This window comes from Baudoinia panamericana (genome assembly GCF_000338955.1).
Source record: "Baudoinia panamericana UAMH 10762 unplaced genomic scaffold BAUCOscaffold_13, whole genome shotgun sequence".
Taxonomy (NCBI): domain Eukaryota; kingdom Fungi; phylum Ascomycota; class Dothideomycetes; order Mycosphaerellales; family Teratosphaeriaceae; genus Baudoinia; species Baudoinia panamericana.
In genome coordinates this window covers 798992-811243 of record NW_006911269.1, presented here as the reverse complement: position 1 = coordinate 811243, position 12252 = coordinate 798992, and the positions used below count along the sequence as shown (strand labels likewise).

The 12252-nt window shown below is 55.0% G+C and overlaps 8 protein-coding genes across 8 annotated transcripts; 3 read left to right on the top strand and 5 right to left on the bottom strand.

The window, feature by feature from the left end:
- Positions 1–74: 74 nt before the first annotated feature.
- BAUCODRAFT_287436 (uncharacterized protein) lies at positions 75–2162 on the bottom strand. The gene has a single exon (XM_007682563.1). The coding sequence runs from the start codon at positions 1943–1945 to the stop codon at positions 239–241; it is 1707 nt and encodes a 568-aa protein (XP_007680753.1). The 5' UTR covers positions 1946–2162; the 3' UTR covers positions 75–238.
- Positions 2163–2426: 264 nt separating this feature from the next.
- On the top strand, positions 2427–3513 carry BAUCODRAFT_287416 (uncharacterized protein). Its single transcript, XM_007682562.1, has one exon. The coding sequence runs from the start codon at positions 2533–2535 to the stop codon at positions 3346–3348; it is 816 nt and encodes a 271-aa protein (XP_007680752.1). The 5' UTR covers positions 2427–2532; the 3' UTR covers positions 3349–3513.
- Positions 3514–5353, bottom strand: BAUCODRAFT_287415 (uncharacterized protein). Its single transcript, XM_007682561.1, has one exon. It carries the CDS (start codon positions 5326–5328, stop codon positions 3679–3681), a length of 1650 nt encoding a protein of 549 aa, XP_007680751.1. The 5' UTR covers positions 5329–5353; the 3' UTR covers positions 3514–3678.
- Positions 5354–5512: 159 nt separating this feature from the next.
- On the top strand, positions 5513–6256 carry BAUCODRAFT_126379 (uncharacterized protein; the record flags this gene model as incomplete). Its single annotated transcript, XM_007682560.1, has 1 exon — positions 5513–6256. The coding sequence occupies one exon, from the start codon at positions 5513–5515 to the stop codon at positions 6254–6256; it is 744 nt and encodes a 247-aa protein (XP_007680750.1).
- Positions 6257–6441: 185 nt separating this feature from the next.
- BAUCODRAFT_27684 (uncharacterized protein) lies at positions 6442–7560 on the bottom strand (the record flags this gene model as incomplete). Its single annotated transcript, XM_007682120.1, has 2 exons — positions 6442–7440; positions 7501–7560. 2 exons carry the CDS (start codon positions 7558–7560, stop codon positions 6442–6444), a joined length of 1059 nt encoding a protein of 352 aa, XP_007680310.1.
- A 313-nt stretch (positions 7561–7873) lies between these two features.
- Positions 7874–9260, bottom strand: BAUCODRAFT_38446 (uncharacterized protein). The gene is made up of 2 exons (XM_007682213.1): positions 7954–9260; positions 7874–7895 (listed from the first exon to the last, which is right to left on the bottom strand). The coding sequence occupies exon 1, from the start codon at positions 9195–9197 to the stop codon at positions 8247–8249; it is 951 nt and encodes a 316-aa protein (XP_007680403.1). The 5' UTR covers positions 9198–9260; the 3' UTR covers positions 7874–7895; positions 7954–8246.
- Positions 9261–9386: 126 nt separating this feature from the next.
- BAUCODRAFT_38445 (uncharacterized protein) lies at positions 9387–10273 on the top strand. Its single transcript, XM_007682212.1, has one exon. The coding sequence runs from the start codon at positions 9664–9666 to the stop codon at positions 9940–9942; it is 279 nt and encodes a 92-aa protein (XP_007680402.1). The 5' UTR covers positions 9387–9663; the 3' UTR covers positions 9943–10273.
- Positions 10274–10460: 187 nt separating this feature from the next.
- Positions 10461–12193, bottom strand: BAUCODRAFT_78054 (uncharacterized protein; the record flags this gene model as incomplete). Its single annotated transcript, XM_007682298.1, has 4 exons — positions 10461–10827; positions 10880–11436; positions 11487–11734; positions 11788–12193. 4 exons carry the CDS (start codon positions 12191–12193, stop codon positions 10461–10463), a joined length of 1578 nt encoding a protein of 525 aa, XP_007680488.1.
- Between the last annotated feature and the right edge of the window lie 59 nt (positions 12194–12252).

Sequence of the window (12252 nt, the reverse complement as noted above, 5' to 3'; positions counted from 1 at the left end):
AACTGTGGACCGTGGACTGTGGTTTGAGGTCACCGCGGCCCACAACCCCTCTGTAGCGACCGTGGCAGGCCAATCCCGCAGGAGCAGATTTATATATGGCAGCAGAAAACCATGGACTTGAGCGCTCGCAAGCATCGTGAACCCCTTCAGTCTTGGGGTTGCTGTTGGTCGCTGTCGCGCTTTCATCGGATCGTACTTGGACATTAGAGGTCTAAAAGACGAGCCATTCCGGACTGGCTCACTTCTTCGCCTTCCCAATGATACCCGCACCCCGGAAAGCCACCGTAACCGTCACGACAGCGACCACACCCAGCGCAACACTAAACCAATTCGCCGCCCGAATCCCAGCCAGAAACGCAGGGTTGCCCAGATTGCTCGCTCCAGTCACGGCCGCATTGCGCGAACTCTGTCTCCTCTCCTGCACGGCGACTTGAATCGCGGTGGCGATAGCTAGGCCAATTGCTCGGCCCACCTGCCCAAGCGCGTTGATTATAGCGCCGCCGAGCGCCTGATCTTCCTTCGGTAGATTGTGCGAGTTGAACAGCACCAGTGACGGGAACAAAGTGTCCGCGCCGAAGACGCAGAGACACATGGCCGGGAAGCCGTAGGCCCAGTATGTCTCGTTATCCGGTATGGGCACTGCAAACAGCAGGGAGGAGATTGTGACGCAAAAGGTTCCGAACATAAGGATGTAGTTGATAGGCACCCGGGCTAGGATTTGCGACGTTACGAATACGGTGCTTACACCGACAACACCGGTCGGGATGAAGCGGACGGTTGTCTCGATGGCGCTCCGGCCTTTGTAGTCCTGGTAGTAGTAAGTGGTGAAGATGAGGTAGTTGTTGAAACTGGCGAAGAACAAGCTCATGGTGAAGTTGGCGGCGGCGACGCGCACGTTGCGGAAGATGGTGAGTTTCACCAACGGTCGACGCAGGGTTCGGAGTTCGAGGTGCAGTTGCCAGAGTACGAATGCCGCGATGAGGAGGATGGAGATGGCGATGATGACGCCGATGTAAGGTTTGCCCCAGCCGACGACGTTGCCTTCGGTGAGAGCGAACATGAGCGCGAAGAGGGCCACCGTGATGGTTGTTCCGCCGATCCAGTCTACTGCATTCTTGACGTCGCTTTCGGAAGGTCGGATCACGGGGAGGGGGATGACAAAGTGTCCGGCGACGGTCACAACAGCCGCAATGATGGCCAGGATCCAGAAGATCCATTTCCAACTCGCATACTGCCCGACGAGTCCACCCAATAAGTTGCCGAAAACGCTGCCCATAGGCGCTCCGGCGGAGTACGTTGCAAACGCATAGTTCCTCGCCGTGCCTGGCGGGAAGGTCACGCCCAAGATCCCAATCGCGGTCGGCACATTCGCCGCCGCACCCAAACCTTGCAGCCCGCGAAAGACATCAAACCCAATTTCATTGGGTATGAACGGACACAGAAGGGTGACAAGACAGACCCAAGCAGAACCCCAAATGAAAATCAGCCGTTTACCGTAGACGTCTGCGAGCCGGCCCCAGAGAAGCAGGAAGCAGCCGAAGGCGAGGCTGTAGGCCGATACGATCCATTGTTGGCGCGCGGTGGGAATGGAGAGGTCGCGGCCGATGGTGGGGAGGACGATGACGGCGGCTTGCACGGAGAGAGTGTTTAGGAAGGCGGCGCCGGTTAGGGTGATCACTAGTCCGATTGTGCGAGCTTTAGAAAGGGGGAGTTGAGAGGTTTGGCTGGTTGTGCGGTGGACGGCGGAGGTTGAGCTGGCGCCTTTCTCCGGGTCGGTATTGTGGGCAATGTCAGGCGAGGCATGGATGGCCTTGTTCGTGGCCGCTGGCAGTATGCTAGTGGCCTTCTCGTTCGGCTCGACGATATCGGTGTCTTCAGGCGTTCCAGCCACGGTGTCAGTCACCGGCCGTTGATGTCCTCTGTCATCTCCGGTTCCGATCGACATCGTTACAATGTCCCTGGCAGGTGGCTATGAAAGGAAGAATACTGACCAGCTTACCATTGGATACATGAAGTACTACAGGCTTTCCTTCGACTATCGGATAGCGGCCAAGCACGCCAACAACTACTGTGGATGTCGGCACTACTAAAGGTAGCTGGCGTGGAGAGCACGTCTTGCGGTCCCGGCCATTTTCCGCGGCTTGAGGTGTCGGCAGTCGGAGCTTCTCACCACGAGAGCCTCAACTTAAATGATCCTTTCGTGTATGTGAATTTCGCACATTCATCGTCCTTCAAACGACCCCTTGGCAATCATTTCACCTCATGTAGAATGACTCCGCAGAATCTAACGATGGTCCTGACTTTCGACTCGTCCAGATAGACTGCGACGGAGATAGCGCCCTGCTAACCGTAGATCCGAGTGACACGACGGAATTGACATCATGGGTGCCATTCTTTTCAAGGACGGTAGGTGTAGACTATATTCACCGGCAAGTAGTGATTGATCTCGTGTCCTTGTATCGTTACAATTCTTCCCCTCTTTATACTTACTTCCCATTCTCCCAAAGACCAGACAAGACAGCTATACTCACTATGCCATTCGAGTACAAAAAGGTCCTTGTCCTCGGCGCCACCTCCGGCATAGGTTGGGCCCTCGCCTCCAAATTCATCGAGAATGGCGTCTCTGTCATCGCAGTAGGTCGGCGCAAAGAGAACCTCGATGACTTTGCCAAGCAACACTCCAGCGGCAAGGCCACCGTCGACACCGCCGTCTTCGACATTACCAAGCTGGACCAAATCCCCAAGTTCGCAGAGGAGATATTCAGCAAGCACCCCGATCTGGACTGCGTGTTCCTTAACTCGGGCGTGCAGCGGCACATGAATTGGGCGGATCCAAGCAAAGTCAACCTCGACAACGCGGAGCTGGAGATCTTGACCAACTATACCGCCTACTTACACCTTACCAAGGCTTTCCTTCCGTATCTGCAGAAGCAAGCCCCCAAACCCACGAGCATGATCTACACTACCTCGGGTCTTGCGTTGATCCCCATTCTCTACTGCCCAAACTACTGCGCGTCGAAAGCAGCTCTCCACCACATGATCCTGGCCCTACGGCAACAGCTCAAGGAAGTGAAGTCGAATGTCAACATCATTGAACTGTACCCTCCGGCCGTACAAACGGAGCTTCACGATGAGAAGCACCAGCCTGAGATGGGCGACCGAGGCCGCAGCATTGGTATGCCGCTCAAGGATTTTACCGAAGAGGCCTGGGAGGGTCTCAGTAAAGGCGGTGAGGAGAGCGAGCAGGTGCCGGTGCAGATGGTGAAGACGTTTATGGGTTTCAACACGTGGGAGAAGGAGAGGCAGAAGACTTTTATGCAGATGGTTGAGCGGACGAGGGGCCACTAGCGGCCTTCTTCGTCTTGCATACAACCTTTAATTGTCCAATCTGTTAACCTAAAGCTTAACGCACATCACCGTGCAATTGTGATACCAGTCGACGTCGTGTGACTGAGCACGGCGGCCGTCTTCCAGTCCAGTAACCCGGATGGCTGGCAGCCTAGGTCGCAATGCCGGTTCTGATGCTCTCGAGTCCACATGTTGGCCTGCTGTTGGCTGATCGAGAAGTTATGCTCCGTCGGTCTTGGGACGATGAGATGTTGCGGCGGTGTAGGCACTGGTGGCGCGCACAGGAGTGCTTGCTTTTCGTAAATTCGGGGAGCCTTAATGTACGCCTCCTCAGCCCATCTCCATAAGTTCGAGCATTCCAAGAGTCTCTCTAGCTTGAGCCGCGTAGTCTGCGCCTTTCCTCACACGCCGTGCGATGCGCTTGACGAGATCCACAACTTGTCTGGCCTCATCATCGTCCGCTTCCTGCCATTCGCCCAACCGCGGACTGTATATGTGCAGCAGCAGCAGCACGACATCGTAGATGAGGTTGACATGCTCGGCGTGGTTGATGTATTTCAACACCCAGTGCAGGACCGGTATCAGCTGCTCCTCTGATCGACCCGCGAGCGCTGTGCGCAAAGCACTACGGTGGCGAAGCGCGGTGAGCAATGTAACCATATCTTCGTTACTGAAGCCTTCTCGAGGGTTAGGCTTCAAGACCTGATCGAGCGCGAGACTGTACTTGCCCGCCCGAAGGCTTCGCTGCCAAGGCCGGAGTTTCTGCCGTGTGCGCTCGTTCCCAGCGATAATAATGTCGGCGCCCTCACCTCGAAAGTCCTTGCCTCGATCGCGGGCGCGTATGCCTTGACGCTTGTCTTTCTTCTTCTGCTTACGCTCGTACTCATCTGCTTCACCGGCGATCAGTGCTCGCATCTTCTTTTCCTTCTCCCGTGCCTTGGTTTTCTCGGTGCCAGCCAGACGTGTCCGGAGGGACAGAATACCTGTCTGGAGTCCTACGGCTAGATGCTTGTCTTCACGGTCCGCTTCAAAAGCGCCAGAGCTGACCACAGCGAGGGACAATATCGGTGCAGGATACTTAAGTCCCGATGCGACTTCCCACGTCGTGGTGTTGTGAACTTTGATGTGACCATCGAGGCCACCGGTCAGGAGTCTTGCGCCATTCTGAGCAAGACCGAGTGACGTGACTGTCTTCTGATGCGAGCGGACAATGTGATCCGCTTTCCCAGCAACTAAGTTGAGAATGGCGACTTCGTTGCCAGCGGCGGACGCGAGCATAGCACTACCCAGAGGAATGAGATCCTCCACCGGCGCCGTGTGCTTGAAAGTCAGCGCCGGCTTTCCAGTGCCGGACTGCCTAGTATCCCATAGGCGGACCGTCTGATCATAACTGCCTGTCGCAATCATGCCATGTCCGGGTATGTAGCAACCCGAGCGCACATAGTCTTCGTGGCCAATGCCAGTCCACTTTGAGACATCTTCGGTAAGATCCCACACCCTGACCGTCCTGTCATCACTTGTGCTCATCAAATCAGTCAACACGTTGGGGTTCCATCTCACAACATGCACAGCTTGCTTGTGCGCGTGCTCCCCTCGCCATTGCTTCAGGATCGCCCTCGAGCCAGTGTCGAAGGCTTGCACAATGCCACTGTCACCGCCTGCGAGCAATATGCGGCCGTCGCGCCTCAGCACGCCCGAGCGGGCCGTATCATCTACGCCGAATCTGCTTATAGTTTTCACCAGCTTCCTCGTCTTCGTGCTGTAAATCTGCACGCGACCGCCAGATGTCACGGCGAAAGTATCCGCTTGCGCGCCAGTAGAGTTGAACGATGGCACGGTGATCGAAGTCACGCCTGCATTATGCGGCGAAGGAAGCAGAAGCTGGTCCTTGAATGTCCTCCAGTAGCGTTGATCTGCTGTCAACGGAGCAGGACCCAGCGGGGCACGCTGCGGTGGCAGCGGCAGCACTTCTGCTGCCATTCCACCCAGTGACGGCGTAGCGCAGCGCACGCGATTACTTCAATAAAACTTCGAGAAGTTCACGTTGTAGGCGGGTCATTACGGCCGCAGCGGCGGCCGTTCCGCCCGTGTCTATGACCGTGGGTCTGTGCTCGACACTCTTTGGGGCCAATTCCTCCTTTAAGCGACTTCGCTACTTACGACTATGAACGTACTGATTACTGGAGGCAGTCGGGGGATTGGCCGCGCCACTGCCCTTCTCGCAGGCTCGCGAGGTTGGAACGTAGGCATCAACTACGCCACCAATGCCTCGGCAGCAGAGTCTGCCATTGCGGACGTTCAAAAGGCCGGCGGGAAAGCCATTGCCATCAAGGGCGACGTGACCAACGAGAAAGATGTCATTCAATTGTTCGACGCTATGGAGAATGCTTTCGGTCCAACTAATGGCGTCGTTATTAACGCTGGTGTCACTGCTCAGTCCATGGCCCTTGCCGACATGACCGTGGAGCGCCTGCGCCTCGTCTTCGATACGAATGTGCTAGGAGCGTATCTCTGTGCGCGAGAAGCAGCTCGCCGTCTTCCGGGCGCATCAAAAGAGGACTGTTACAGTAGTATTGTCCTAGTTTCCTCCGCTGCTGCCAGACTTGGTTCGCCGAATGAGTTTGTGGACTACGCTGGCTCCAAAGGCGCTATCGACACGCTTAATGTTGGTCTTTCGAAGGAGCTCGGTCCGAAGCACGTACGGGTCAACGCTGTAAGACCCGGCATCATCGACACCGAAATTCACGCTTCTGCGGGTGATCCTGACCGGTTAGGGCGCCTGGGCAAGCAGACTCCGCTCGGTAGGCCTGGCGGCGCGGATGAAGTGGCCGAAGCCATTGTGTGGCTGCTGTCGCCAGCCTCAAGCTATGTGACCGGCACCAATATCGATGTCACGGGAGGAAGATGAGTCGAAGTGATTCAACCGCTGCACTTATCAGCCAGAACTTGCGCCTGGTATTAGGAGAAATCTTTGCTGTTATCTTCAAGAACGGGACTAGAACTTAGCAAGTTTGCACGAATATCATCGGGCTTTGCAACGAAGATGATAGATATGCCCGTGGACACAGCTGTGGGCTGAGAAGGTACGGCAACTCACTCCTCCAAAACCAACCCTCCTCCCGTGATACGATATCCGAACCCAGTCTCCCCTCCGTCTCTAAGCTTCTGCACAATGCCTTCATTTAGGCCCCACTCGTCCACTGCACACCAGAACCGTCCCTCATCAACCGCTTGTTGCCGCTCCTTCGCTTCGCGCAGAGCTTGCTCGTAGCCGATTCCGGCTGGGAATTTGCGGATCGGAATTCGATAGCATATCAAGCTTACGTCCGGCAACTGCGAGAGCGGTGCCGGAACGGTTGGGCGGAGAGAAGTAGGCTGATCAGGCGTCTGTGGCACAGCGCTGAGGTGTTGTGTCATAAGAATGATCGGGCAGGATAAGGTGCAAGAGGCATTGCGGAGGGCAGTCGAGAGATTGGCATAGGTTGCTGGCTTGCTTGAGGGTTTGCGTGACGGTGCGTCGGCTGTTGAGGTCAAGAGCCTGGCCGCTTCTTCCTCGGCTTTAGTCTGCCAGTAAAATGCTGAGGCAGAATCCAGTGCTATGAAGGCTACAGCCCGCTCGAAAGAGTAGTGTTGGGTTGGGTCGAAAAGGTAGCCGGCAAGGCTGTCAACGGTGGCGATGGTGGAGGCGAGGGACTGCGGATTGAATATATGGACATGCTTGAGCGCTGTCGGAAGAACGTCTTCGGCCGAGACTGCTGTGGTGCTGGAAGTTGCGTGAGCTTTCAAGATAGACTGGATCTGCTGTGCCAATCCCGAAGTTGAGAAGGAGCGTGCAGTGTCTGTAACAACTACGCAGCACTCTTTGCCGCCGTTTATTATGGGGAGGACAGCGAGGGCGGTAAGGTGGTAGAGAAGGTGCGTTATGCCGCCGCCTAGTCCAGTTGACGTAAGCTCGACGATTGGTGGTTGCGGTGGCCTTTCTCGGGCATTTGCTGGCTTCGCTTTAGCCACTGCTTGGATTAGAAGGTCAAGCGGCGGTAGGCGAAAGTGCTCTTCCCGTTCTGCATTACGAAGCCTCAACGTCTGGAGGATCTAGAGTGTGACTACTTAGGCGAGTTCGTGGATGGTATTCAATCTGAGCCAGTGCCCTACCTCGTCTAAACCAATCGCCTCAACCTCCGCCAAAAGCTTCTTTCCCAGATCTTCTGCCATTTTTCATTCCCACTGCAAGCATCATCGCCCAAGGCCGCCCATCGGCTTGCAGCAGATGACGATCGGACCAGAACTTCGAAATTCGTCAATACAGTGAACACTACGTCAACCACGTTTGGACGTCGTCAAATGGCGCCCTTGGTTGAGACCTTTCACCCCTCCAGCCTACAGGAGAGAATCCAGACTCTGCCGAACGGCAAAATTCGAAAGCCGCCGGTCGACTTAAAGCGGTGCGAGCTGAAGGAAATGATTCAGTACGAATGCAACCTACAAGGACCGAAGCACGACCCGCAAAGTAAGGTGGTTTGTATGCCGGTGTTAAGATTGTTTAGACAGTGAGCATACCGGTTTGCCGTTGACTTACATCAGATGGCTTGCTGATGCTGTCGTTAGATGTGCAAACGGCTTGACCGTGGAAACGACAAGTTGGGAAGATGTTTACGATGGCATGAAGTGAGGTGGGAAGGTGGCACGTGATAAGCATCTCGTCTCAGTGACACACATATTTGGGGATCAGAGTCCGTAAGGTATCTATGACCTCCTGCAGCCTGGCATAGGTGAAGCTCACAGCTATGTGAGAGGGTATCAATAGCCAGGAAAGATATGAAACCGTTGAACTCCAGCGCCACGCTAAATCCAGGCACGTGTGATTCCGCAGGCAGAGTCGCATTTCATCGATGCACGCCTCATTCATGACGACCGTGCCTCCAAAGACCCATCTCATAGTTCACTACTACGCCCTCCGGCATCCCCACATCGATGCCGTCCTTTAGCGCATCAGTGGCTCCTTCCACGGCCATGCTCAGATCACCCTCTGCATCTGCCTTACCCCCAATCTCCCCCATCACATCCGCGAACAAGTCGAGCCTCTTATCAACCTTTGTAAGCCTTGCATCTCTTGCTTTGCCTGGCCCGCTCAAAGCGTTGCTCCGCTTTTTCTCCGCCTTGAGCGCACCAGACTTGGCAGCCGTAGCAAGCCGCCTCAGCGCTTGCTCCGCCAGCATACCTTCCTCCGTCGCCTTCTCGCGCATCTTGCGAGGGTCTGTTTCACGTTCGGGAAAGACAGGGGTCTGCTTCCACGAGTGTTGCGGCGGCAAGGGTGGAAAGTGCTTCGGTATATAGTTCGGTAACAGTGACGATGTAAGCGGCCTAAGCAGCGCAGAGAGATCTGGCGCTGGCCTTGGTGCCGGAATGGGTTCGGGAATGGAAGGGTAGGATATGCCTTCTGGAATCAGCAGCTTGAGATGCGGTCGCAGCAGGGACGCGCTGGAAGTGTTCGGCATAAGTGAGAGCGCCATGTTGAAGTCCGGTGGTGCGGGCCTTGCTCTTCTGCCTCCGTGCATCGATGTGCGGATGTAGGTCGAGAAGCGTAGCATATATTCTTCAGTATGTGATCGGAACATTTCCAGTGCCGAAGATGTGACGCTATCAAAGCCCGCTATAGTAAGCGCAGCGGTGATGCTACGCAGGAGCTGTGTCTGCACAGAGGCTGGGTCCTGTGATGCCGGCTCAACATCTTGCGGTAGGCGCTGGACGTGGTGTAGCCTGTGTCGAACTCTGCGCTTCTTGTGTGGTTGGCCTTCGGCGATAGAGGAATATGGTCGCTTTGTGCCAGCATGCGGCAAAGGCTCCGTCATGCTTGTTCCTGTCGCCTGCGCTAAAAGTACTGTTGATGGGTGAGCGCTTGTTCAAGGGAAAGCATCCGGATGCATCGAACGTGGATTCACTTCGTTAATGATTACTCACGCGCTTATTTAAGCTTTTGGCACAATGGAACCATCGAAAGCTTGAAAGTCTTCACTTTCTTCCAGCACTCACGATCTACACAACTTTTCCAGACATCAACACCAGTGGGCTGCAGGGTACTATGTAAGCATGAAGACACAGACTGTCCGCCATGTCACGCCAACCCGATCACTTCCTACAAGCAACCTGTCGTGCCTACATGTGGGGAGAGAACTCTGGTGAATCGCTGAGCAACAGCAAGGCGGACAGAGCGCCGCAGCCTCTTGGCCCCTGTGATCGACTTGTCGCCAGACCCGCCATGCCCAACAGCTGCTAAGGCATGCTCTCAATTACCTACGTGAGCGCCAAGTCTCCACAATGGCGATGTCTAGTCTTGGGGACAACGTTGCCGTGCGGACGACGAAGGATTTGTATGGAACAATTGCATTGTCTTTGCTGTGGCACAACACTCACACGACTGTCCACTCTTTTAACAAAGTCGGCTTGCAACCGGGCGGTAATGGCTTCCTCCTCGCATCCCACCCCTATTTGAATCAACCTTTGTTTGCACTATCGCCATTTCGCAGTACCAAATCTCCTCTTAGATTCCAGCGAAACCTCTCGTTGATCCTTAATACATCTCTCGCGTTCCGTTGACATGTCAGGGGGAGGCATTTGCCACACATGCTACGAGCCGTTGAGCAACTGCTGCTGTCACATCGAGCGCGTTGAGACCGTGTGTCGAACCTGCTCCGAACTGATCAGCCAGTGCTGCTGCACTGTCAAGAACCGCCTGCAGCCTGAGATCTGCTGCAAGCCGATAATGGTGCTGCAATGAGTTGCGAGCAACAAATAAGTTGAGTGTCACCGCTGATGAGTGCAATGGACATAAAATGGAGACTGGATCAGTACGTATGTGATAGACAATGCCATCGACATGCTTCATGCAAGTAGTACCAGTTAGTGTGTCATAAAGTACCAATGCACGAATGGCAGAACATATTTCGCGGAACGACGTTCGATATTCTTGCCTGTTATCGTTTGCCGCACGATGAGTAGGTTCCAGACGCGTTAACCGCAGGATACCCACGGCTCGCTACGCCATGCTTGCAAAAGACACGGATACTGAGTCCGATTAAGTACGTGGATTTATGCCTTGTCCGGGAGATTCCGTTTCATTTCTTCTGTTGGGCGGTCATGCTGTATTTGCTCATATCCCTGATCTTAGGCCCGAACCTGAAGAAGACAAACGGGATCGGTAGCATGGCCACGCTCACGAAAGCGAGCAGACTCGTGGCCCACCCAATGCCGAGAGTGGAATACATCTGTACAGTGAACAGGGGGAACACCGCACCCATGGTATAGCGGGCCAAACCGTTCGCCGCAAGTGCGGAAGCTCCGTTCAGAGGGCCGTACACGTCGACAAGGTAGGTCGCGACGGATATGAAGACGGCGGCATTGCCCCAAGCGAAAGGCATACCCGCTATTACTGGCGAGATCCAGTGTACCGAGCGACGAGCGGTCCACGCAAACCAGAACAGACTGTTGTGGTATCAGCAAGCAAGCCTGGGACTAGAACACAAGATCAACTCACCCGACCGGAATGCCGAAGGCACCAGCCATAGCTGCGTACAACCGGTGCTCGGGCGCAATGTTCTGCTTGCCTTCCTTCACCCCTTGTAGATGCAAGGGCGTATACACCAAGCGATCAACCAAAATTAGGGTGACAACAGCTAAGATGACACCCACGCCGATACCGAGGAATGTTAACCCGTACTGCCATGTGTTGAACCCGTATACTCTCTCGAACGTGTACGGGTATGCCGCGAAGAAAGAGAAAAGGACGCTAAAGGTGAAGGCGTTGTATAAGCTGAAGAAAAGCACAATAGGTTCGGTGAAGAGCATCACCAACGGCCTTGCGAGCGTGATTGTGATAAGCAGCTTGATATAGCCGGCAGTGGTCATGGCGGGAGCTGGAGGTGGTGGGATATTGTGGCGTTTGGCCCGTCTCTTGAGGATGACCTTCTTGTACGTTTCCGGCATCGGCAGGACGAACGCATAGGCGGCGAGTGCAATGAAGATCGTGCACCATTGGGTCCACTTCCAGCCCTTGTACTGCGCAGCGAACCCGCCAATGACTGGCCCAAGAGCCTGCATCGCGTCAGTAACAGCAACTCGGACGCACACTGGGAACGACTTACTGGCCCTAGGAACGGTGACATAATGAACATGGCGCTTCCCAAAGCTCGGTTCTTCTGTGTGTACATGTCTGCCACCGTACCGCCACCGACAGCAAGTACAGGGCCACCGACAATGCCAGCAAGCAATCTGCAGACTAGCATACCGCCGAAGTTTTTGGAGAACCCAGCACCGAGGATGAAGAGCATGTAGAGAGGGCCACTGAGCTTGTACACTATGGAGCGACCGTACGTTTCAGACAGCGGCGCAGCTGTAATTCACACTGTCAGCTTGAAAAAACACATCAGTCATGGAAGCACTCACCAAGCATAGGACCAAGACCGAGTCCGAGGACGAACAGACTCAAAGAGAGAATGGAGGCTGTTCGTGAAACGCCGTAGTATGCAGCAATCTCAAATGTCGCAGGTGTGATCATGGAAGAGCCAGCAGTAACGGTGAAAGCAAGAGATGCAATGCCAAATAAGGTAAAATTCCGTCTCCATAGCTGCCAATTGTGAGGATTCTCTGGGTCGTCGGGGCCTGTCCAGTCTTGAGCTGTGAGCGTACGGGCGGCTGGTTCTCCCTTGGTGTGCTGTGTTGTCGACGTTGCAGCCTTTTCGAGGTCGTGTAAGTCAGGTAACTCGGAGTCGTGGTCATCGTCAGCGGAGCCTACTTCGATCGCTTCGAGTATCGAGTCGGACTCGGATCGGACGGCTTCTTGCGACTGCATCTTCTCTGGGCCGGCGCTTGCTGTCGGAGGGTGGGAGTCTGTACGACGGACAACGTTGT